The following is a 23,158-nucleotide window of genomic DNA, read 5'->3' on the forward strand; positions in this document are numbered from 1 at the left end:
TTTTCAGAAGTGAGGTCCAAATTGGACCTCCGAGATCCACTCTGCCTCCATGGAGCATCGCCACCTTCTTCCACTGTGGCAAGGCTGTCATTCACGGTACTGCACCTTGTGCCAATGTTGGGATAGAAGGAAGATTTTCGTGTGTTTTCGACGAATCATCAGTGCCGTCAATTATTTTCAGCAAATCATATTGCAGCAATCTGAACCATACATTATGTACTGTTTTGATTAAACCCTCTCAAATGCGATTAATAAGCTCGCAAACCCCTTCGCAATTGATATACTAAAACCCTACATGATGTACGGTTTTGAAAGTTTAACTTGATTAAAGTATGTAAGGCTTAATATAGAAATGAATGGGGGTGACGAAAGGGTTAATAGATTTTGGCTTTTTTAAATTATTCATCAGCCAAAAAAACAAAACAAACCCTGTCAATCTACGATGCGTCTCCCGACGCTAGTGCTGCTCGCAGCGATCGGTATCTCTGCCCAGGATGTCCCTGAGTCGTCTCCAGAGGCTACCACTCCCCCTGAAATCTCCACTGAACGCCTAGACCGCTGCACGACGCTCGGATTCGATGCTGACGCCCTGGACTGCCAACTCTGTGACGACTTATCGAGTTTCTTAGCGCCCAAAGCGTCGAAGAAGAAGTTAAAGCAAAAGAGCGTTGAAAAAGTGACGAAAGAATGCAAGGAATGCTGTTCAGACTTCTCCAAAGTGCTGGAGGCTGAAGGGCGACGATACCCTAAAGTGGTATTGGCAGTGGACCCACGCCGCTTGAAGAGGTACCCTAAACTGGCAAATTTTGTGGAGCACCAGGCTGAGCAGATCAAGCGCCTGGAGGTGCAGGAAACCAATCCTAGACTCCCCATGCTGCAGTTCTTTGATGAAGAAGGAGCGAAGACCGAGGAGATCAGGTGCGAGGGAAAAATGCCTAATTTTGTATTTTTTTCTAATCTAATTTTAATTGCAGTGTGGCCCATTGGGACGAGAAGTCCATTGCCGAGTTCATTGAGAAGAAGCTGCTGCCAGAGAGAGAGAAGGAAGAAGAGATCGTCGAGGTGGAAGTGGAAGCTGACAAGCCTTAAAGAAGCGACAAGTGGCCTAGACCAGGAGAGCAACAACAACAAAAACTGTGAAGTGTGCTTGGTTTTTATCGTATCTTAGTGCACTTATTTTTATCCTAGGGAATACTCACAGTCGCATAGATTAGGAGGATGGATGAGTGTTCTTCTTCACTGACATGGAGCTAGCAGATCGTCGAAGTGCACGTGGGATGCGTGAAGCTTTTATTAATAATAGTGCTGGCAGCGAAAGAGTCTGAAGGATACCAGACGACAATCTGCGCAGATCGTGTGATCGCTGCTGAGTGCCTGACCCCGACGCCATGTAAGGCCCCGTGTATTAATAGTACGTGACGCCTCACTGCTTTGATTTTGCGGCGCGCGCACTTGTCGACTCGAGACTACATAGCATTGTACTGCCTTACTCGAGTGTGCTTCTGCAAGTTTGCCTTGCAATAAACCTTCATAGCAATTATGTTTGTGAACTTCGTAACGATCGGCGCACATCGCATGCGTATTTTCAGTTGTGGGGGCACATTCATTGACTCGGCGGTTGAGTCGGTCTTGGTAACGGAGCCTTGCGCTATCCCAGCCCCCAACTCCGCACGAGGGCCCATTTTTCGACAAGATATCAGCCCCTCAAGCTCTACTTGTTCAGTCGGATCAAAACCGTAGGCGTCGTATTCGTACAGCATGGTTCGCGGAGCTTGCGAGGCGCCTGGCGGATTCTGCAAACCAAGCACCGAGCCTCCAGCTGAGCTCCAGGATATCCCCGACACCCAGCAACTCGTACAACCCGAGTCAAAAGTGTCGATGCAGTCCAAACCCGCAGCTGCCCCGGCCAAAATCCTCTTCCTCGACGGTGTTCGCGGACTGGCAGCGATTCTTGTCGTGAGTCAGCACTCTCGGGAATACCTGCACGATCTGGATCTTGGCGCCTGTGCGGTGGACACTTTCTTCGTGTTATCTTCGTTCCTACTGACCATGATCTTCATGAAGAAGAGCATCCGGATGCTCGCCCAGAACGCGAGCTACCGGAAATGGACCTACAGTCTAGCGGACTATTTCTCCAAACGCTTTTTCCGAGTCTACCCATTGTTCGCCTCAGTTGTCTTTGTCGTATGGCTACTACCGTTCGACAAGCAGAAACAGTACTTTCTCGTCAAAGAACAAGGACATTTTGACTTGTTCAAGGTGCTGACGTTCAGCTTCCCTCACCGCTACTTCGTCTTCTGGACGTTGCCATTGGAGATCTCGTACTACTTTTGTCTACCTGTCTTCGTGCTGGGTGTCCTCAATCTACGTCGTTTGTGGTGGGTTCCTTTCGCTCCACTTTATATGTGGATCCTATACGCTGGCTGGCACGACCGCAGATCGAGTCACTCGCCTTTGATGCCTCACTTGCCGACATTTCTAGCTGGTTCCATGGCTGCAGCTCTGTTCGTTAAACTCGACATGTGGATGAAAGCCACAGGATTTGAGTTCAACAAGCTCCACACGGTTGCTATCCGAGCTGTCGAGTACGCTGCAGTCGCGTTGATCCTTAGTGTCTGCTTTCGGAGAAACTCGCATCCCGGTCAGCCAGTCGAGCCGACGATGTTCTTCCACTGGGTGCACAAGCCCGAGCACGACGAAGGAGGCTTCCCGTTTATCAGCGTTCCCGTTACGTTGGTCATTGTGATCGAGATGCTGCTGCCTTCTTGCGTCTCTGCGATGTTCGAGTGGAGCGTGCTGCGATACTGGGGCAAGATCAGCTTCTCCGTGTATCTGCTGCACAGCTTCGTAGTCTTCAGCGACATCTACGGCAAAGATCCGAGTTTGTACTACGATCGGCTGTTCACGCGTTTTGGTCTCATCCTCATACTATGCACGGCGTCTTACCACCTGATTGAATACCCGTCGCAATTGCTAGCCCAGCGTATCACGCGAGAACTGGCACAACAGGAAGCCAAAGGCCCTGGGAGGCTTACTTTACCGTTCAAATTCGACGTCAAGCATCAGCTCTTCCGAGTTCCTAACACAACGCAGATTGCCTAGACATCAAGATGCACACTATAAATGATGAATATCAAGCATGTCACGTTTCAGAAACCTTACGTCGAACAACGTAAAGGTTTCTTCATAACTGCGCTATCCGGGATATTCACTGCTCCTGAAGGAGCCGAGCCGACACTATAGCGTTTGTGCATTTATTAGTAGCCGTTCGATTCGAAATTGCGTCGAGAGCGAAAGGATTTTTCGGAAAGGTGTACTGCATCACAGGTTCACAGTTCACTAAGTGAACTTCACTGTGATGGGAACGGAACCTTCAAATACCTGAAAGCTATTAAACCCTTCGTACATTTCACCTTTGTTTGTATAAAGCATTCGTACATATCACCTTTGTTTGTACTATAATAGCACCTTGGTGAAAATGATCAGAGCGGGTATCAGCGCTTTCTTGCATTGATCCAAGCCACAACAATTCAAAGCGTAGCAAATGTTCGATTACCAAATGAGCGGTTTCAACATTACGGCAATCGTGACGGTGCATGTACAGTAATACAAGCGGGTCTGCATTTTCCATCGACAGCGGTGCTTCAAGCACTGCTTGGACTAAGATGTAGCTCGTCGGCTTCAGCTTCTGTGGCGAGCACTTAGACGTCGTGCAACGATGGCCCCCAACTCTTTTCTTTGTCGTGCGGCTTTCCACTTTGCATCGCACTCGTGTCAACGCGCTAGATTGATAGACTTTGACGATGTGAGATTCTCATGGCGTCGCTACATCCTCCAGATCGTCTTTAGGCGTCAAGGCGTCGATGGCTCGTTTCCAGCGTGACTTCGCGCTACAATTTCATGAACAACCTCAGTGAAACTTGTGCCGCCAAAAGACATCACCCGCCAACACAAGCACATGGCGGCAAGTGTCTGTAAAAAAAACGCAAGAGTCCAAACAAACGAGTGCTTTAATTTTAAGCTGCAGGATGTTCATATGACAGCGATTTACCGCTGGAAGATTGAATGTAGATCTCGTTATTCGAACAGCCACAAGAGCTGCTCACGAGGATTGGCGGTTGAAGGCCCTTTCGAAGGGAGACGATGCGGATAAAAGTTTGGTACTCATTTGAGCTCTGCTCATGGCGATGGCACGGGGTTGCCACCTTGCTGGACGAACTCATGGTTGACGGCGCATCAAGCAGCAAGACAAACGTACGAGATGCCAGACCGAGAAACGGCTCTGCATCTCTACATTTTTTTGTTTTCATCCCGCGTGTCAACAATGGGGTGTTATTAATATTATAATAACAAAATGCCTCTCAAGTTAAAAAGTGTCAATGATGTGTCCTAATTGGTGACATAGCGTACAAGTTATTGTACAGAATGTCTTACCATACAAAATATGTTCTGGACCCAATCCTGCATAAGTCGATACATCACCTTTTACAGGAAAGATAAATCAATGGTGCCAGGAAACTCTCTGAAGACAGACTCATAAAATTCAATCACATCTCTTTTTTCTTCCTTCTACTCAAGCCTTCAATAAAAAGGCGTTTGGCCACCAGAGCACACTGCCACAAATTGGCGCGGAGAAACGAGGCCTGCACAATCATCAAGCAGAGCGCTGCTTATAAATATCCGGTCGAATCTCTAAAAACACATCAAACGGGAAACACATAACGACATGGTCGGGGCGTTCGACGGGCCCTTCTGCCATCGAGCCCAACTCGGAGGTCGTACTACATGTACGACTCGTAGGCTACGACGTAGCCGTCCCGACTGCTCTGGAATGAATGTCCCGTGAAGGTAAGTGCTGTATTGTTGGTGTGAATGTGCTCTGAATGTGACGTGTTGTGCGCATCCGAAACCAGGGCTTAACTGCTGGAAAGGAAGACCTCAAACTCCGCCGAGTCGCTGGGCGTAGAAGCTTCTACGCCGCAGCTTCCACATCACAGCCCCACGTCGTCATGGTTGGGCTCACTTCCACTCAGCTCCCCCCTGACTCGCTACATGCCGGTGATACTATCGCCTACTACACGCGTATGTACGTCGCCGGCGACCATCGTGGGTACCGCGAGGCTGTCATCCTATGGGTTGACGCGACCCCTGGCTTGGAACACCCTATCAAAGTAACCACAGACGAGTTAATTCAGCTCACTCAGATGATTGTGCGGGTCAGCGACAGCGATGGAACGCGTGTCAATGGTAAATGGCGCATGCTCCGCACCTTCTCCCTCGTGTCCGGGATGTTCGACGCTCAATCCGACCGCTCATTATTGTGCGATAAGGTGAACGGCATCATCAACGCAGTCTTTGCTGGTCAAAGGAACATTGGCCGCGCTATACGTGACCAGATCGATGCTAAACCCTGCTCATTGAATGCCTTAGGCATTGCAAAACGTGCGAGCCCGCCCCACACCTCCATTTCTTCAGATGTTGAGATTACAAGAGACGTAGTGGCCCTTAACGGCGCCAACGATGGGGAAGAGTATGAGGGAAGAGACCTAGCGCCTATTTCAATGGCCTCAGCAATGAATTTAACAAGCTCGCAGTTTATGGACGATAATAAGAGGTCCAGCACCCACCTTAATCGTACGGTGGCCCACGCTCAGCAACCCACGGATTCAGCCACCGTTGGTCAAGCCTCACGAAGTGAGGACTTTGGCAATGGTCCCAGCACATGCGCCAAGGAGGTTTTTGAATTAAGTTCTGGTCCAGACATCGTGTATCCTCGCTGCGAAGAAGAAGAACCCGAGGGCCGATCCGAGTCGGATACTCCAGCACTTTGTACTGCTCCACCACCCAACGCTCTCTTGTCGGAAGGTGCTGGGCTACTGGACGTGTCTGCTGTGGCTGAGTATTTAAATACCGTTCCCACGCGCTTGGAACGGTCGAAGATACGACACCAGGCAAAGAAGCGTGCTAGCACTTGGCACGTGCCGAGATCACGCAAGAAAAGACACCAAAAGAAATATGCCGTAACACGTAGCGGATCAAGCATCCATCACGCCCACTCCGTCAAAGCCAAGAAAATGAAGGAACTGTTGCGGATGCCGAGCATGAGAGCGAAGCTGAACGCCGTACGAAGCTACAGGCCGGTGTTTGTGGAGCCCAAACCCCCTCCTCCAAGTAACGTCACTTAAATAAATGTGTACGAGACGTACGTAATGGAGGAGGTAGCGTGGCCAGACTGGGTGGAGCCTATCACCAGGAACCAGCTCCATTTGTAGAGGTGTTAGACCTCAGAACGTAAGTGCGGGCCCAACCGTCGTTGGTCGTCCTCCTCGCTGCCCTGAGTTCTTGGAGGCCGCTGCGCCACTACTCTTCTGCATGTTGCGAGAGATTAGGATTTCACGTCCGCTTGCGTCAATGTAATCTTGTGTTCGTACAGCATAGAGTACGTGTACGCAGACCCCAAATGCGTAGCAGTAGTTGCAGTCACACCACCGACGATTCAAATCTACATTCCAGCCTCCTTCGGGCTGCCCTTCCACCTCCATTCTAGCGTAGTTAAGTTCCATTTGAGCCGAGACAGCGATGCCGTGTTCTGACCGGTTGTTAGGGGCAACCGCAATCCGTTTCGCGAGCCGGGAGGCGATTCGAATGCACCCAGGAGGCTCCAAAGCGCCAGGTTGTTCCCCACCCAGACCTAATAGATTCTCTCGGACTAATTCCCGCACGCGACGTGTGAGGGTTTCCGACGGGAGCACCTCCATTTGAAATGGGCGCTCGTTGGCCGACTGGTCCTCGCAACAATTGGCCAGCTCCACTAATAGCACACCCATTTTTAGACGCCGACGTAACGTGTAGTCTCGTTTCAGGATAGCGCTGAAAGTTTCGACCGGGTTGTTGGTTGATGCAAAGCCACTGGGTGTTGAGTATAACTGCCAGCCACTGAAGTGGCCACTCAACCATTGGCCACTCATATATTGAGCGAAGTCCACCAACATTGGGACGTTCATCCACTTCCTTAGCAGAGCGTCCCGCATTCTCGTAAAGTCTAGATGTGTTCGGGTGAAGTGTAGGTCGTACAGGTCGTGGGTAATATTAGACGATACAAACGAGGGAAACTGCTTGATCGCCTTGTAGACCTTCTCCATCACGTGAAAGAAGCACATGAGGCTCTAGAACTGAGGGTTGTCTCCAAAAACGACGTTTAAAGCGTTAGACTGGGCCTTGTCTGCGTCAGCCATCGCGTAGCGAACAACTAGATCGCGACCGGTGAGCCAGCAGTACAGACACCTTAGCGCCATGAGCATCGGTTGTATAATTTCTTGTGTTTCACCTGATACAATGTACAGCGCCACCAGATGAAGCCTACGCGACCTATCGGAGATGCCGACCACATGTACCGGATATCCGCGATAGTTTAACTTGTACGTCGCGTCCACATGAAGTATGTAGCTGTCCGGCGGCCGCATTAGCCGAAGCATTAGGGTCTTGGTCGTTAAACCAATAACGAACGGCCGTTCTTCCGATCCGTTTCCGACCACTGGCTTGCCTTGCTCATCCATATTCCAGGCGAATGTGAAGGTCTGGGACATGGCCTCTCGTCCGGTGTACGCCCTCGCGTGGATCCAGGTCCTCAAATCGTCCACTATGTCATTCCGCGACAAGTTCTTCCTGGAGTAGTAGTTGACGAAGTTCTGGACGGTGCCCAAGCTTGGCAAGTCCTGAAGCACCGCTCCAAACGTCCGTGCCATCGCATTGCGTATACGGACAGGCCGCAGATGTTGTGTCGTGAGCTCACGGCAGTATATCTTCTGCAGCTCCGTCACTTTCTTCTTCTTGGGGAAGTTTATCGCTGTGGCGTGCTCCCCCACCTCGAATATTGACACTACGTCGCTAACCTGGCAAGAGAGGGTTTTGCCGCGCCAAGAACAAGCGTGTACACCAGAGGAAACGGCCGCCTTGCACGCTGTTGACGAGCACTGAAGCATCCTGTACCTCATCTTGTGTGGGGCATCGTCGAGGCAAACTGTACATGCGTACAAATTGCTCTTTGTAACGGGGTACGTAGCACTAAGTGTACCCTGGTTACATGAAGTGTGACACTTCACACTTCAGGAGTATGACATGTCATACTCCGGGATAAGTGGTACAAGGTACCAAGGTCATTCAAAACCAACCATTGGTTTTATGACATTGCATTTCTATAGGTAACTGATAGTTTGTATTAACCTCAAACTTAACCTACCTATAAATATACTCAGTTTACAATCTACCTTATTTAGGTCACTTCGCTCTCTTTAATTAAAGAGGGGACCTGTGAACTGCCGTTCACTGAGAGTTTGTATACTCTCGGAAGATACCTTCCTCTAGCGCAAGGTGCTGTGTGACCCCGTCACACTTGGTAGCACTTGTAGTCAATCCACGCCATCGCGGGTAGACTACCTGAACCTCCGAAGTTCGTTGCCATGGATAGGAACGACTTCTCCCATATGAACGACTCTCAGTTCGAGTCGGTTCGGAAGATGGCAGGCATCTTCGGGATGGAGGCCCTGCAGAGCCTGGTGGTATCAACACCGGCTGAGCAGCTCGAGCGCGTCAATGCATTCGACGCGTACGAGCAGGGCCTCATCGCGCATGTGCGGGAGAACCTGCAGGCTCCGGCGGCGGAAGCAAACCCGCCTCACCCGAAGCCAATACGGCTGAAGGTAAAGCCGTATGAAGGGAAGGAAGGCGAGAACCTTCACTTCTGGGTCCGAGAAGTAGAGCTCGCGATGGACGCGGCTCTGATCTCGACCGAGCAACTGCGTGTTGCTTTTGCACTCTCCAACCTTAGCGGTCGTGCTAAGAGTTGGGTGTACACTCGGGAAGCGACATCCCCTGGATGTTTCACATCCTGGGCTCAGCTGTGCGAACAGCTCCGAGCCGCGTTCCTCCCGGCGAACTACGAGTACCGCCAGCGTTCGCGCTTCCTCGCGTGTAAACAAGGAAGACGCGAACTGCACGAGTATGTGCAAGAGATACGGGAGCTCACGGCGTCCCTAGTGGGAAACCCACTCAATGAACACATCAAGATGACTGTGTTCATGGACGGCCTTCGAGTGGGCCCCGCACGCACTCAGCTGTTCCGGGTGCAGGCAAGCACCCTTGAAGAGGCGATTCAAGTGGCTCTTCAAGAAGAATACAGCCATCGCCAGGCGCGTACGCCGGCCTCAGCGTGGCCTGGGAGTTCCTTGTCGGCTCCCGGTCGAACAAGCCCCAACGGACCAGTTCCCATGGAACTCGGGTCCGCCGAACAGCGTGACATCCGCTGCTTCGGCTGTGGGAAGATGGGCCACTTCAAGCGCGACTGTCCCGCGGAAAGACTCCGCAGACGGTCCTTCCCCAAGCCCGTCCTCAAGGGTCGCTGGCAGAAGCCAGGATCCCGGGGACAGGGGAACGCAGGGAACCAGTAGGGGCGGGGCGCCCTACTGCGGAAGAACTAAGTCTTCGTGATGGGTGCGCGGGTGGCGCGTACCACGGGGACTTAGCCCCTGAGAGTCTTCGCACTCTCGAATCGGCGAAGAGCAGCGGCGGGTTGCTCGTAGTACACGGATGTGTACGGGGGTACGATCACCCCTTTAGAATCTTGATTGACTCTGGGGCGTCGAAGAATTTCGCACGCCGCCAGACGGTTGCTCGTAACAGCAACAAGTTGTCCGAAGCTTTGCGAGAAAGCAAGGGCAACGGGACGGTGTCAGTGCGACTGGCCGACGGGAAGGTCGTCACTGTCCCCAACGTCCAAGTGGATCTGGCTGTCAAGTTTGAAGACTTTGACAGCCTCGAACAGTTCACTGTTCTCGATATGGATCCATATGATATGATCCTGGGCATGCCCTGGCTTGAGAAGCACGAGCCCTGTATCGGCTGGCGAGGCAAGGCAATCGGTGCCAGCCGCCCTGCGCAGTCCGACAGAGCATTGGTGAGTCATGTTCCCACCTCTGTCAGGACCCGGGGCGCCCGCGGGGGCTGCCAGGGTACCAAAGCATCCGGCAGATGCTTGGGAGTCGTCGACGTATATGACGACTCCGAGGATGTTTTGATGGTGGCCGCGCCCAGAAGAGGCGCCGGCCAAGTGGGTAACTTAGGTCCACAGGCGGGTAACTTAGTTCCGCAGACAGCTGCAGCTGTCATGAACACTGAGAACAGCGTGTTCAGAGTGGGTAACAGAGTTCCACTCACGGTCGCCCAGACCATAACTGAAGAGGAAGACGTCGGATACGCTTCCTGCGTGAGTAACACAGTGCCACACGCGGTCGCCCAGACCTTAACTGAAGAGGAAGGCGTTGAACACGCTTCCTGTGTGGGTAACACAGTGCCACACGCGGTCGCCCAGACCTTAACTGAAGAGGAAGGCGTTGAACACGCTTCCTGTGTGGGTACAACAGTACCACACGAGGCCACGGGTGCCTCGGATGTCGTAGCGACGACATCCCTAGACGTGGGCAGCAAAGCTCCCCGTCACAGAAGCCGTCGGCAAAGACGCCGCCGCCGCCTCAAGTCGGATCCGAACTTCGTTCCGATCGACGTCGCTTCAAGCGACTCGGAGTCCAGGGCCCGGGCTCCTCCGACAAGGCCGGTGGAAGAGTGTTATCACATCTTCGATAGCGAGACGGGTTTACCCGTCAAGGCATCTGGTGTCCACTTGGAACCGTTGCCAGAGGTTGCAGAGATACTGAACCTCGAGGAAATGACGGCTGAGTCTTTCCTGGCCAACCTCAAGGCTGGAGAGATCGCTGAGATGGTACTCATGAGACCTGAGACCACTCAGGAGGAGCTGAACTCCTCCCCTGGCTTGGACGAGAACGTCCTGGAAGACATGAACAAGCAGCGTCAGGCGCGCTTGGGTTCTGAGATTCTCAAGAACCCCAAGGATCCGGTGTATCCTTTGGTGACGGAGTATGCGGACGTGGTGAATAAACACCCACCGACCCAACTCCCACCGGATCGAGGCTTACGGCACGAGATTGATCTCGTGCCCGGCACAAAGTATTGTGTCACGAGGCAATGGCCTCTCCCGCGCGAACAGTGCGAGGTCATTGATGCCTTCTTCGCCGCGAAAGCGAAGGCAGGCATGGTGCGGGAGTCGAAATCCCCGCACTCGACGCCGACTTTCTGCGTTCGTAAGCCGAACGGAAAGTGGCGTCTGGTTCACGCTTATAACAAGCTGAACAACGCAACGGTGCCGGCCCAAACACCGATCCCACGAAAGGATGTGTTGTTGAACAACATGGCCGGGAGCGTACTGTACAGTGCGCTGGATTTGGTAGACGGATACTACCAAATCCTGATGCGAGAGAGTGACATCCCGCTCACCGCGGTAAGCACTCCAAGCGACATGCTTTGGGAGTGGCTCGTCATGCCGCAGGGCTTGTCTAACGCCCCATCGACGTTCAATCGCCTGGTGACGCAATTGTTCCGCCCTTTGCGTACCTTCGTACAGACGTACTTCGACGACATTTTCGTCCATAGCCGTGCCGAGGGAGGCAAGACGGCCATGGAGGTGCATCTAGGACACCTCCGTCGAGTGTTGGACGTGATGCGAGCGAACAAGCTCTACGCCAACATCGACAAGTGCGTTTTCGCGTCACCAGAGATCAAAGTTCTCGGTTGCTTCGTAAGCAACGTGGGCGTTCGGGCTGACCCAGACAAGGTCAAGGCCATAGCAGCATGGCCGACGCCCCGATCCCAGAAGGATCTTCGAAAGTGGTTGGGTTTGGCCAACTACCTTCACAAGTACAGCGCTGGGTACGCGGGCTTCGCTAAGCCCTTGTCGAGCCTCCTTCAGAAGGACGTCGACTGGCGCTGGGAGCAAGAGCACCAGGATGCTTTTGACAGCATCAAGGCCAGTCTCCAAGAGGCCCCTGTCCTGGCTCTGCCGGACGAGACGAAGCCGTTTAGCGTCGTCTGCGATGCCTCCGATTACGCCATCGGGTGTGCATTGCTGCAGGACGACACGGCTGGACAGGAACGAGTCATCTCATTCCAGTCCAGGCAGCTCAAAGCCGCCGAGCGGAACTACCCTGTCCATGACAAGGAGCTCCTGGCAATGAAATATGCCCTTGTGAAGTTCCGTGTTCACCTTCTGGGCTCTACGCCCTTTGTGATCTACACAGACCACGCGTCCTTGAGGACGGCGACTAACTCGCCTCACTCTCCCAACGGATGGCGAGGTGGCTGTCCTTCTTCGCGAAATATACACTTCGGCTTCGAGTTCCAAGGCGCGGCAAACATAACGGTGCTTCGCGGACCTCCCTTCTAGGCGGCCCGGATATGGGAGTGGGCCCACCATCCCGCGGGTGTCAACGTGATCTATATGATCTGGATCGCCTGGGCGTATCGGGACGATGAAGCTGTCGCGCCTATCGTCAAGTTTCTTAAAGCCGGAACGAGCGCGAAGTCCGACTTGCTCTCGTCGCGACAGCGCTCACGGCTCCACCGATATGAGTTGAAGGAGGGCCTCCTCTATTATCGGGTGGGAGCCCACTGATCCTCCACGGGTGGTCGTACCCAACGACGAGGATCTGAAGTTCGACATCCTCGCGGAGGCGCATGACGCGCCCTCCAGCGGCCACTTGGGCCGCGAGAAGACCTTTCTGTCGGTCTCTCAGTCCTTCTGGTGGACCCACATGTACAAGTGGGTCGCCCGGTACGTCAAGACATGTGAAACATGTCAGCGGGTTAAACCCACAGGGCACTCTTCGGCTCCACTACAGAGCCTGCCCGTACCGGCTGATTGTTGGAAGTCGATGAGTCTTGACTTCATCTTTGGGCTTCCCGCCGACGGACACGGCAACACCGGAATTTTGGTGTTCGTGTGTCGGCTGAGCAAGATGGTACATCTTGCTCCAGTTCCCGTCACTGTGACGGGCGAACAAACCGCAAGGTTGTTCGTCGATGGCGTGTTCCGCTATCACGGTCTCCCGGAGACGATTGTCTCGGACCGAGACCCGCGGTTCACTGCTGCGTTTTGGAAAACGCTGCTCCCTTTACTGGGAACTCGTCTGCAGATGTCCACTGCGGATCATCCGCAGACAGACGGCCAAACAGAGCGCGTCAATCGAGTGCTCGAGGACACTCTGCGCAGTGTGTGCGCGGCAGCGCCACGTACGTGGTCGACGCAGCTTCCAGTTGTTGAGTTTGCGCTCAACAACGCGGTGCACGCGTCCACGGGGTTCACGCCGTTCTACTTGAACGGCTTCCGCCACCCCAGAGTGCCTCTCACTCTTCGAGGAAACACTGACTCCTCTATTCTAAGTGGGGGAGAGGCTCGGAAAGCCCTTTCCTCCCAGGTCTCGGATGTGAGGCCAGTCGCTGCGGAAACAGGTGGAATCCTTTATGGATACAAAGCTGAACATTGTCAGCAGGGTCCGCGATGCCATGGCAGCGGCCCAAGATAAACAAAAGGAGTACTCGGACAAACAAGGAAGAGGAAACTTAAGTATATTTGAGATTGGTGACTTAGTGTTACTAGACACGAGGAACCTACCTCTAGACACTGTTAGCTCTGTCGGCAGCAACAAGCTGAAGCACCGCTTCGTCGGACCTTTTGCAGTCCTGGCCAGACATGGTGCGTCGTACACCATCGACCTTCCAAAGTCAATGACGACGCACCCGACGTTCTATGTCGGACGTCTTAAGCGGTACTTTGACCCGCAGGGGGTTGCTGACTCGCAGACCCCCCTTGACCCAGCTCCTCGAAGCGAGGGCCGGTCACAGTCGTCGACGAGGGCGTCGGAGCAGGCACCCAAGCCTCGGTCGGGACGGCAAGGCTGCGGTCAAGACCGTACGCCGGAGGGGCTCCATACGAACGGACCCCGGCGCCATACGCCGAGTACGCTGAGTACGCCGGGTACGCACCATACGCGTACGTCTGGGAGTGTGCCGCAGGCGGCTCCGGACGTGGCAACAAAGCCTCGATCCGTCGGATCATGCGAAAGGCCTCGTCCAGATCGGACGAAGAGGCCCGGCGGTCCACCCGCAGGTGCAGGCTCGCGACCTCTCGCTCCACCAGGTCCAGGCGACCCGCAAGACGAGCGAGCTCGCCCTGATTCCCGGCCTGGGCGGCAGCATTACCGCCAGTCCCAAGGCCAAGTGCAATCTCAAGCACGAGGAGACGTTGACGGAGGCGGTCAACCTCAGGGTCCCGTGTCGGACCCGCAGTCGGAGCACTCGAACGAGAGTGGCTCTCGGGAGGTGCCGAGTACTCGTACTCGTACGAGGGCACCTCCGCCCCTGCTTGACCGGAATGGAGAAGTCCACTTCCACGTGGAGCGGATCCTCCAGGAGCAACGGTGTCGCGGGAAGCGACAGCTCCTCGTGAAGTGGAGGGGTTATGCCCACTCCAAGAACTCGTGGGAGCCGATTGAACGGCTCCTGATTGACTGCCCGAAGGCTGTCGCAATCTGGGAACAGAAGCGGCGGCAGCTTCATAAGTAGTCCGGGGCTTCTTGCCCGAACGGGGTACGGATGATGAATACATACCGTACCCGCGCTCATCGTGAGCGCTAGAAGCCGCGCGCTTCAGGATGTCCCTTGGCAGCATACGCTTGCTGATCAAGTGGGCAAACCTCACACGAAGATCACGCTGGTCCAGGATGTGGGACAGCTGCTGATCTTCATGGAGTTCCCATAACTCCGTGGGCGAGTACTTGAGAGTCTCCACCCACGCCCAGAACATGTCCTCACAAGAACTCCATGTGGGACAGTTCTCGGGCATAACCCAGGGGTATCCCCAAACAGGATAGAGACCACCCCGGGTCTCGGGCTTCTTACGACAAGTCGTGAAGTCCTTAAGGGGAATGCGGTGTGGCGCGAGAAGCACACACCGAGCAGCCTCCACGTTGTCGACGAACAACTGTTCTTTCTGAACAAGGGCTCGTTCATAGATGCCCCTAGAAGTGTGGCCGCCCACAATGCCACGAGGAGCGACGAGAAGCTCTAAGAAGAGGTCAGCCCCAGAGCTCTCCTCGGGAGGCCAATACCCTCTTGAGTTGATGGCAGCTTCCTGGCTGACGGGTGCCGCCACCGAACCCCCACGCACACGCTGGGCAGCTTGGAAATCCTCCTGCTGCTGGTCGAGGTCATTCGAGACCTCCCGGGGCTCAACAATGGCACCCTCCTCTTCCTCTTCTTCCTCCTTCTCCTCCTCTTCATCCGAGGAGCCGAAGAGACTCTGATAGGAGCGTCGAGTCTCCTTCTCCTCGCGAAGTGGAGACTTAGAGGCGGTACGCTTCTCTGAGGGCTTGGCGCCTTCGGCTTTAGAGGCCTTAGCGCGCGCAAGACCCTCGGCAAGCGAGAGACGTTTGCGAGGACTCCCTTCCTCATCGCCACCGGCTTTGGGAGTGCCCTTAGCCTTAACGGCCGGACTCTCAGAGCGCACAGAGGTCCTGGGACTGTGATCACCGTGATCACTAGCGGACGACTGCACGCTGTCTTCTTTGTGCTCACTGGGCACTGGGCTGTGCCTTCCCACAGAGCCCGCAGGAGCATCATGAGTGCTCTCGGACTCGGCATCGTCCTCACTGCCCGAGTTGAACTCACGTTCTACGAACCGAGGGTTCGGACGATTGTCTGAAGACGAGGGCGACGGACTGCGGCGCCTGCTTGCGCGCTTGTCCGCAGCCGCGTCACCCGAGGATCCGATCGCCTCGGAGGCCACCTGAGTAGCCTCCTTAAGTGCAGAGCCTTTGCCGTGAGGCTTAGTGCTCTTGGCCTGCGCCTTACCGGCTGCAGCCTTGGAGCGTGTCTTAGCACCGCTCTTAGCAGTGCCACGAGGCATGTTAACGGTCGAAGTGGAGACCTTGACGAAGAGCGCACAGGTTGCTGCTCGAGGCTCTAACTGTAAAGTGAGCCTCCGCCGCGCTCGCGCGGCCGAGTCGATGGTTTTCGACTTTGAGAATGAGAGTTTGTGACGAACATCTCTTCATTCTGATTGGTCGGTAAACCGAACCTAAGTGGGGGAGGATGTAACGGGGTACGTAGCACTAAGTGTACCCTGGTTACATGAAGTGTGACACTTCACACTTCAGGAGTATGACATGTCATACTCCGGGATAAGTGGTACAAGGTACCAAGGTCATTCAAAACCAACCATTGGTTTTATGACATTGCATTTCTATAGGTAACTGATAGTTTGTATTAACCTCAAACTTAACCTACCTATAAATATACTCAGTTTACAATCTACCTTATTTAGGTCACTTCGCTCTCTTTAATTAAAGAGGGGACCTGTGAACTGCCGTTCACTGAGAGTTTGTATACTCTCGGAAGATACCTTCCTCTAGCGCAAGGTGCTGTGTGACCCCGTCACACTCTTCGAGACCTCGTAGGTCTTAAAGGCAGTCAGCACTCTGATAGCTTCGATACCGGTAGCGTTGAGCGCCACGTCCTGCCAGGCGATACGCTTCGGCATTGCAAGTCGCGTCGGCCGGCCGAGTCTTTGCTGGGTGATCTCCTTTCTCAATTCTGAAGTGCGGCGATGGTTGGCTGTAAATCACCATCCCAACCCCTGTCTGTGCGAGGAATCAGAAAAAAAAGCGGCGTGCACAGGCAATCCATTCTATATGTGTAGTCTCCATAGTGTGATGTGGTCGCACGCTTTATTTGTGGTGACGCAGTTTTGGTGTGCGAATCTGGACTTAAGTTAATTTTTACGCGTTCTCAGCGCTGCGAGTCGCAGCCTGCCATTCCTCCGGCTCGTTCACGTCGAGTCGACGGTCGACAGGGATGTACAGATGTGCACCGACGACGCAGCGTGGGGCTCACCACCACGTCCCGCTACAGGTACTGTACATGTTTACAGTACAGTACTGCACCCCGTTCTCGCGGGGGTGGGCCATATAGGATTTGCAAATAAATCAGATTTTAGCTGACAAACAGTAGTTCATTTGGATCATGAGCATCACATCCGGAAGTTTATCAAAGGTCCAAGGGCGCGAAAACGGGGTTCAGTACTGTACTTAAGTACAGCACAGTACCAGTACTTCAATACCCCACACAATTTACTGTACATCACAGTACATGTACATGTACTACATGTATTAATACATGTACATGTACTGTGGTTTCCTCGTCTGAGAGTTGAGTCAAAGCTGGCAGTGTCATTGACACTGTCAACGCTCGAATCTAGTCTAGAGTCTAGACCAGGATTGATCTGCGAAAACTCGTGCCGATCAACCACCTAGTATCTCTTACACGATGGCTGCGTGGTTGAGTCAGCTGCTCGAATCACGCAAGCTGCGGCTAAGGTTGATCGCTGGAGGCGGGCGGCCCACCAACTGGGCCTTGGCGGCCAAGGTCCAGTCGCTACGAGTCGTATCATTCACATGCAGCCGAAGTACTGTACGACTGCACATGCATGATTACGAGAATGTCCTTCGTCCCGCTTCGGCGGGCCGCGGCTTGAAGAGAAAGTAGGTCGGGACAGCTTTAGGAAAGTGTTTCATTTCGTTTGGATACGTCGAGTTGACACGCACCTTTTCTCGTCAAGAGACACGACCTAAGTGCTGCGAGCCACAAGCGGCTTGCATTAGCCAACGCGCCCCTAGTCGAGGCAGAACGAAGCTTAATCGCCTGCAGACCTCGCTATTAATAAGTATGGTCTGTGCTGTGGTCCTGTGATCAACGCGACAGCAAACCGCCACAACAACAACCGTTGTGGCCAGCAACCTGCACGCTGAGAGCACTCTACGTAATGTACTGTTAATAATTTCTTGCTAAGAACTGCAAAAACAGTTTTCGGCCGACTCGTAAGCATTTCGCTACACTGCAACGTCAGAAAGCTGTAGAGTATTGACCTTTAAGTGCTTGTAAGGCGTTGGAGTGCCCCCCTACCAGCGGGCGCGTTAAACCGCTGGACGTCCAATTGAAGGGACACTTTTGGTGCAGCTGGCAATGAAGGGGCTCATGTTGAAGACGCTGCTAAGCCACATAACCTCCGATCTCCCCCACACTCCTCTTTTGTTGTTGGGGCGCGTGTTTATCGCTGTGCTTATCGTCGGGGTTTCGCAGAGTTGCCTAATTTCGGGGGGAGGAGGGCTTCTCAAAGTTTGGTCCGCCCCTCGTGGGGCCACAAATGTCTGTACAGCCGGAACTACATAGCGCTGCGCGCGTGTCAAAAGCGGCCATTACTGCTCTCAGAAGCTTTTACGCTAGTTTTGGCTAGGAAATGCCGGTGAAAGCGGCGTTTTAGACGGTATCTATCAAGTGTCGTTCCACTAAAGTTGAGTGGAGATGAAGCCTGTCTTGGTCGTTGCACGACATTGTGAGTCGAACATGAAAAAACTTGGCGTCACGCAAGTAGCACCAAGGTCCAGCGTGGCGTGTCGTACCCGGCAGACGCGTCCCGACCTCCACCGGCATAGCATTGCCACGAAAGAGAATTGGCTTGTACATGTAGTTCCAATCCTCGATGAGCCGGTAACTCCACTGTTGGCCCTAAACGAAGATAAAAGATGTTCTCTACGTCGGTGCATCGTGGGGGTGTATCGCCAACAACGAGCAATTTGTTCGGCACGCTTGGTTGTGCGGATACCGAGATGTAGAGGCGCCGTCCTGGTAATCGCGAGCCCTCGTTTGGCGTTGGATCGCGGCGCTGTGAGCCAAGCGGCGGCACCAAAGTCTCCTCTGTCTCTCTCAGTTGGAAAACGGGGCAGTGTCCGGGTCTGCTCAGTTTTTCTCCCCGAATGAACTTCCCCTGCAGAGACCGGACTGTGCGCTTGGTTGCGAGACATCCGGCGTCTCAATTCAAGCATCTCCACTGGTTCCATGTGCTACTCACACGCCCCGCACCGAAGGCTCGCCACCGTATGTCTCTCTTCTTAGCCAAGTCTGCGGCACCAAATCCCCCTTGCCGAGCCAAACAAGATAAAAGCCCAAGCCCAACGTTCGTAACAGCAGACAACCAAACACGTTGCGGGTCGGCTCGGCTTTGGTTGAGCTGCACCATCCGCATTTCCGATTTACACTCGGCATAAGCAATCTTGCTTACAACTTCCATTCGATCGATGGTACCAACTGCCGACCGCGACGAGCTTCAGTTCTCAAGCTTCCTTACGCAGCTCAAAGCAGAACCATCTTCTGAGGATCCAATGCGTACGGGCCAGCAGCAGTGGTCGTCGCCTACGAGCATCACGACAAATCCTACGGACGCCACGACAAACACGTCGCAGCCGCTGCCCAGCTTCACGCTAGACCAGCACCAGCAGAGCAACAATTATTACGCCAATGCCAGTGCCGGCATCAACTTGCCTCCTCGACTCTCGACTCCGACTGGATACTATACACAACAGCTCCTGCCGCCTCGTGAGATACATACCACTTCAGCGTCGGCACCCTGGAGCGCTCCGACCTACAGCACAGGCGCACATAGTCTCCAAGTTGGAGACTATCTGCACCAGCACCAGCCTCCACAGCAGCCGGCGCTTCATCCACTTCTACAGCATAGTGAAGCGATGCCGCGCTCGAATGACGACGACTTAGCGATGGACGCGCAGATGCTTCGCGAAGTGCTCCAGGAGATGCCAACCGGTCAGACGCCAGTTAATGCACAGCACACGACGCAGCCGCGCGGACAGCAAATGCCGGGCCTGCAGCTCCTTTTCGCTTCTCCGATGCACTCGACGGATATGCACGCAGCGGCGCCCCAGACACAGCCGCCGGCTTTCTATAGCAACAGCATGGGCATGACCACCGCCCCAGCAGACATGCTGCTCACTATGAGTCAGGCAACAGCTCCAGTCGCACCCATGTACCCCGTACCGACGCACGACCGGACTGTTCTGCCTGGCACGCTGCCGGTCCCGACCGGCACAGTCGGCATGCCTAATGCCTTTGACCCGCTCGCTGTCGCTGCTGTCGGGAGCATGATCCCGCCGCATACGCTCCCGCGCAAGAAGCGCACGACGGCTACTCGCATCTGCAAGGTGGAGGGCTGCACGAAGGGCATTCGTTCGCGCGGATTGTGCAAGGCGCACGGGGGCGGTCGCCGGTGCACGACGCCCGGTTGCACCACGAGCGACCAGGGCGGAGGCCACTGTGTTCTCCACGGTGGAGGACGACGCTGTCGCATTGAAGGCTGCAAGAAGTCGGCACAGTGGCGCGGAGTCTGCAAGATGCACGGCGGCGCTCGTCGGTGCCGTTACGGTCAGTGCACCAAGAACGGCCAGGTGAAGCAGGGCTACTGCCGGATGCACCACAACCTGCTTACAGCTCAGCGCCAGCAACAGGAGCAACTGCAAGCACAGCAGTTGCAGCATTTGCAGCAAGCTCAGCTGCCTCCCGTCCCGACTGTCGCCGCTATTGCGGCCATGCCCATAAAGCTCGAGACGAGCAACATATAAACAACCTCCGGAAATTCGGTCGTACACTGCATGTTTGGAATCCTCGAGGAGAACGACAAGTCCCTCGCTCGCTTTGGATAGAAAGAAGGCGTAATAAACATAATATAGTAAGCTCATGACCTCTAACATGTCAAAAGTCCTCTTACCCGCCAGAGTTTGGCACTAAACTCAGCAAATACAGTGACACTATTGTGAGTAACCTCTTGTCACACACACCGGAAAAAGGCTCTTGCTTGGGTTTAATGGAGACCGCGACTACAAAGGCTTCTACAGCTGCATCTGCTGGGTCCCAGGGTGATCAGCTGGCTAACAAGACGTCTTGTGAGTCCACATGGACGTCGTTCTCCGACGGGATTACGAGAAAAGGGACTTCTTCGGGCTTTCGGAAGTTCCGAGAGGCGCTGATGGCCAAGAAGTTCGAGAGCCATGACAATGTACCGGTAAGATCGAGTGCATCAACAAAACTTCGAAGAGTCGCTGTCAAAACGTTGTCGAGTTGTACATCTTAGTCTTTTGTTTGCTTGTAAGGTGGCGGTGGGAGCTGTCTCTGGCCTCTTTATCGGCTCCTACGGGGCGGCTATTAACTTGGAAGCTCTAAGGACATCGAACATCACTCACATCTTGTGCGTGTCACCAAGTCTGCCACTCAAGTGGGTGAAAACTTTAATTTGTTCATACCCTAATTTGAACTGATAAGCTGTTAAGTTTTCCCGAAGTGTTCACGTATTTACAGCTACAAGTGGCGGATCTAAACTCCGTGCGCATTTCCGAGTACTTTGATGAAGCGTTCAGCTTTATCGACAGGTATCTAGAACACGAGGGATGCAGCATAATGGCTAGGACGCTGATGTGTTGCGCTGTTTTATAGAGCCCTAGCATCGGGAGGGAACGTGCTCGTGCACTGCTTTATGGGGATTTCAAGGTCTGCAACAATTATTCTCGCGTACCTCATCGTACGTCGGGATTTCTCGCTCGCTGATGCCCTTCATGAATTGAGACGAGTGCGGCCTCGAGCACAACCGAACAGTGGTTTTTACCAAGAATTGATGGCGTTGGAGACGAAGCAGCAGAGCTCCACGATAAGTAGCTGCGACTCCAAGAGAAATTAGAAATATAGGCTTTTAAGTCGTTCGATCCACATCAGAAAATATCATAGGCACCCGTTCCTGCGCCCAACTCGGAAATATGTGACAAGCCTCCTGCACCCATCTCGCGCCCAGCGGTACCCATCAGGTGCCTATATGGCACCCAAACGGGTGCCCAGCCACTTCGCGCAGGGATACCGAAAAATAAATAAACTGAAAACGCAATATTTACTGATCGATAAAATAATTTATTTTGCATCCAGAAAGGTCCTATACCCATAACTTATTTTTCAAATTCAAATTTGTGACTACTTATTTTTCGATCTGCCACCACCAACCAAAAGGATTGGCTGTGATCTCTCACCTCCAACCAAAGGATTGATTGTGATCTGCCACGACAATCTAGACAGGTAACAACTGCCATTTTCAAAACTACATCCCAGCCTACACCCGCACCCACTCCTGCCACGACATGTCCGCCAGTCTCATCGCCTCAAACGCGCCCAGCCAGGCTTTCACGCCGAAGCAAATCGCCGCTTTCTTCTTCAAGCCAGTTCTTGATGAAGAAGGCGACCTGACCGGGTATCACGCCTGTAAGGCCTGCGGAAAACGACGCAAGCACGTCGCTAAGAATGGCTACAGTACACTAATTTGGTGACGCACGTGCGCACCGCTCACCCTCGGTTCGAGAGCGATATGCGTGATGCCTCCGAAGCTGTTACGGGGACTCTTGTATCTTGGGTGAGCCAAAAAGCCTCCAATCGATACGCATGGCTCAAGTGGATCGTAATGGACAACTTGCCCCTTTCCTTTTGCGAGTCAAAGGCAACGCGCCGGTACGTACACAAATTTAGTCTTACTAAATGTAAAATGGGCTAATTTAATTTGATCTTTTTTGTGACAGGTACTCTAATTTGGCGAATGTGTCTGTAGACGCACTGTTTACCAACATGGAAGGTGTCACGAAGGTCGTAGAAACAACGATCGGACGCGATATGCCCAGTGACTTTGGACTCAAACTCGACGACTGCAGCTTCGGGACCAAGCAATACCTGGGCGTTTACGCGTGCTACGAAACCTCTAGCGGCCCACAATACCCTATGTTATCCATCGCTCCCGTTATGGATGAGCCGGACGACAACCTAACCGCAGAGGGCCATCTAAGGGCTATCGACCGTTTTTTTACATGTTTTGGTAAAACCATTCAAGGTGTAAGATTCTTAGTCGGTGACAACTGCGCAGTCAATAAGCGGCTCGCAAACCTCATGGAGGTGCCGCTTGTTGGCCGCCAGTCATAGATTAAATCTTGCTGTGCGTGATTTCCTCCGTCCCCATGAGGATATCCTCGAAGAAATGCAACTGCTGATGCGCAAACTACGTACTCTGAACAAGCAGCAAAATTGAGGTACGCTAATTTTGTGATCTGTGATTTAAGTATCGCAAAAATGTTTTCATAATTGTATTGGACTGAAAATTTGTTTTACGTTTTTAAATAGACTCAAAGCTCCATTGGTTGCGGTCCGGCGTCAAGATACGCGCTGGTCATCGACGTTCACGATGCTGGATCGTTATGTTCGCTTGTGAGAGTTTCTATCGGCCGACGACGACGATATTGCGGACCTGCTGCCGTCCAGATCTTCCCATCGCCGGCTAGAGGACTTGCTGGCTAAGCTACGTTGCGTGGAGTCGATTTCGAAGAAA

General features: G+C 53.5%; 3 protein-coding genes across 3 annotated transcripts; all 3 read left to right on the forward strand.

Moving 5' to 3' along the window:
- Positions 1–442: 442 nt before the first annotated feature.
- PITG_18991 (uncharacterized protein) lies at positions 443–1,089 on the forward strand (the record flags this gene model as incomplete). Its single annotated transcript, XM_002997440.1, has 2 exons — positions 443–918; positions 975–1,089. The coding sequence occupies 2 exons, from the start codon at positions 443–445 to the stop codon at positions 1,087–1,089; spliced, it is 591 nt and encodes a 196-aa protein (XP_002997486.1).
- A 669-nt stretch (positions 1,090–1,758) lies between these two features.
- On the forward strand, positions 1,759–3,102 carry PITG_18992 (acyltransferase family; the record flags this gene model as incomplete). Its single annotated transcript, XM_002997441.1, has 1 exon — positions 1,759–3,102. One exon carries the CDS (start codon positions 1,759–1,761, stop codon positions 3,100–3,102), a length of 1,344 nt encoding a protein of 447 aa, XP_002997487.1.
- A 15,935-nt stretch (positions 3,103–19,037) lies between these two features.
- Positions 19,038–20,372, forward strand: PITG_18994 (uncharacterized protein; the record flags this gene model as incomplete). The annotated part of the gene is made up of 2 exons (XM_002997442.1): positions 19,038–19,357; positions 19,403–20,372. 2 exons carry the CDS (start codon positions 19,038–19,040, stop codon positions 20,370–20,372), a joined length of 1,290 nt encoding a protein of 429 aa, XP_002997488.1.
- Between the last annotated feature and the right edge of the window lie 2,786 nt (positions 20,373–23,158).

Source organism: Phytophthora infestans, genomic scaffold (assembly GCF_000142945.1).
Source record: "Phytophthora infestans T30-4 supercont1.74 genomic scaffold, whole genome shotgun sequence".
In the NCBI taxonomy this organism is placed as follows: domain Eukaryota; phylum Oomycota; class Peronosporomycetes; order Peronosporales; family Peronosporaceae; genus Phytophthora; species Phytophthora infestans.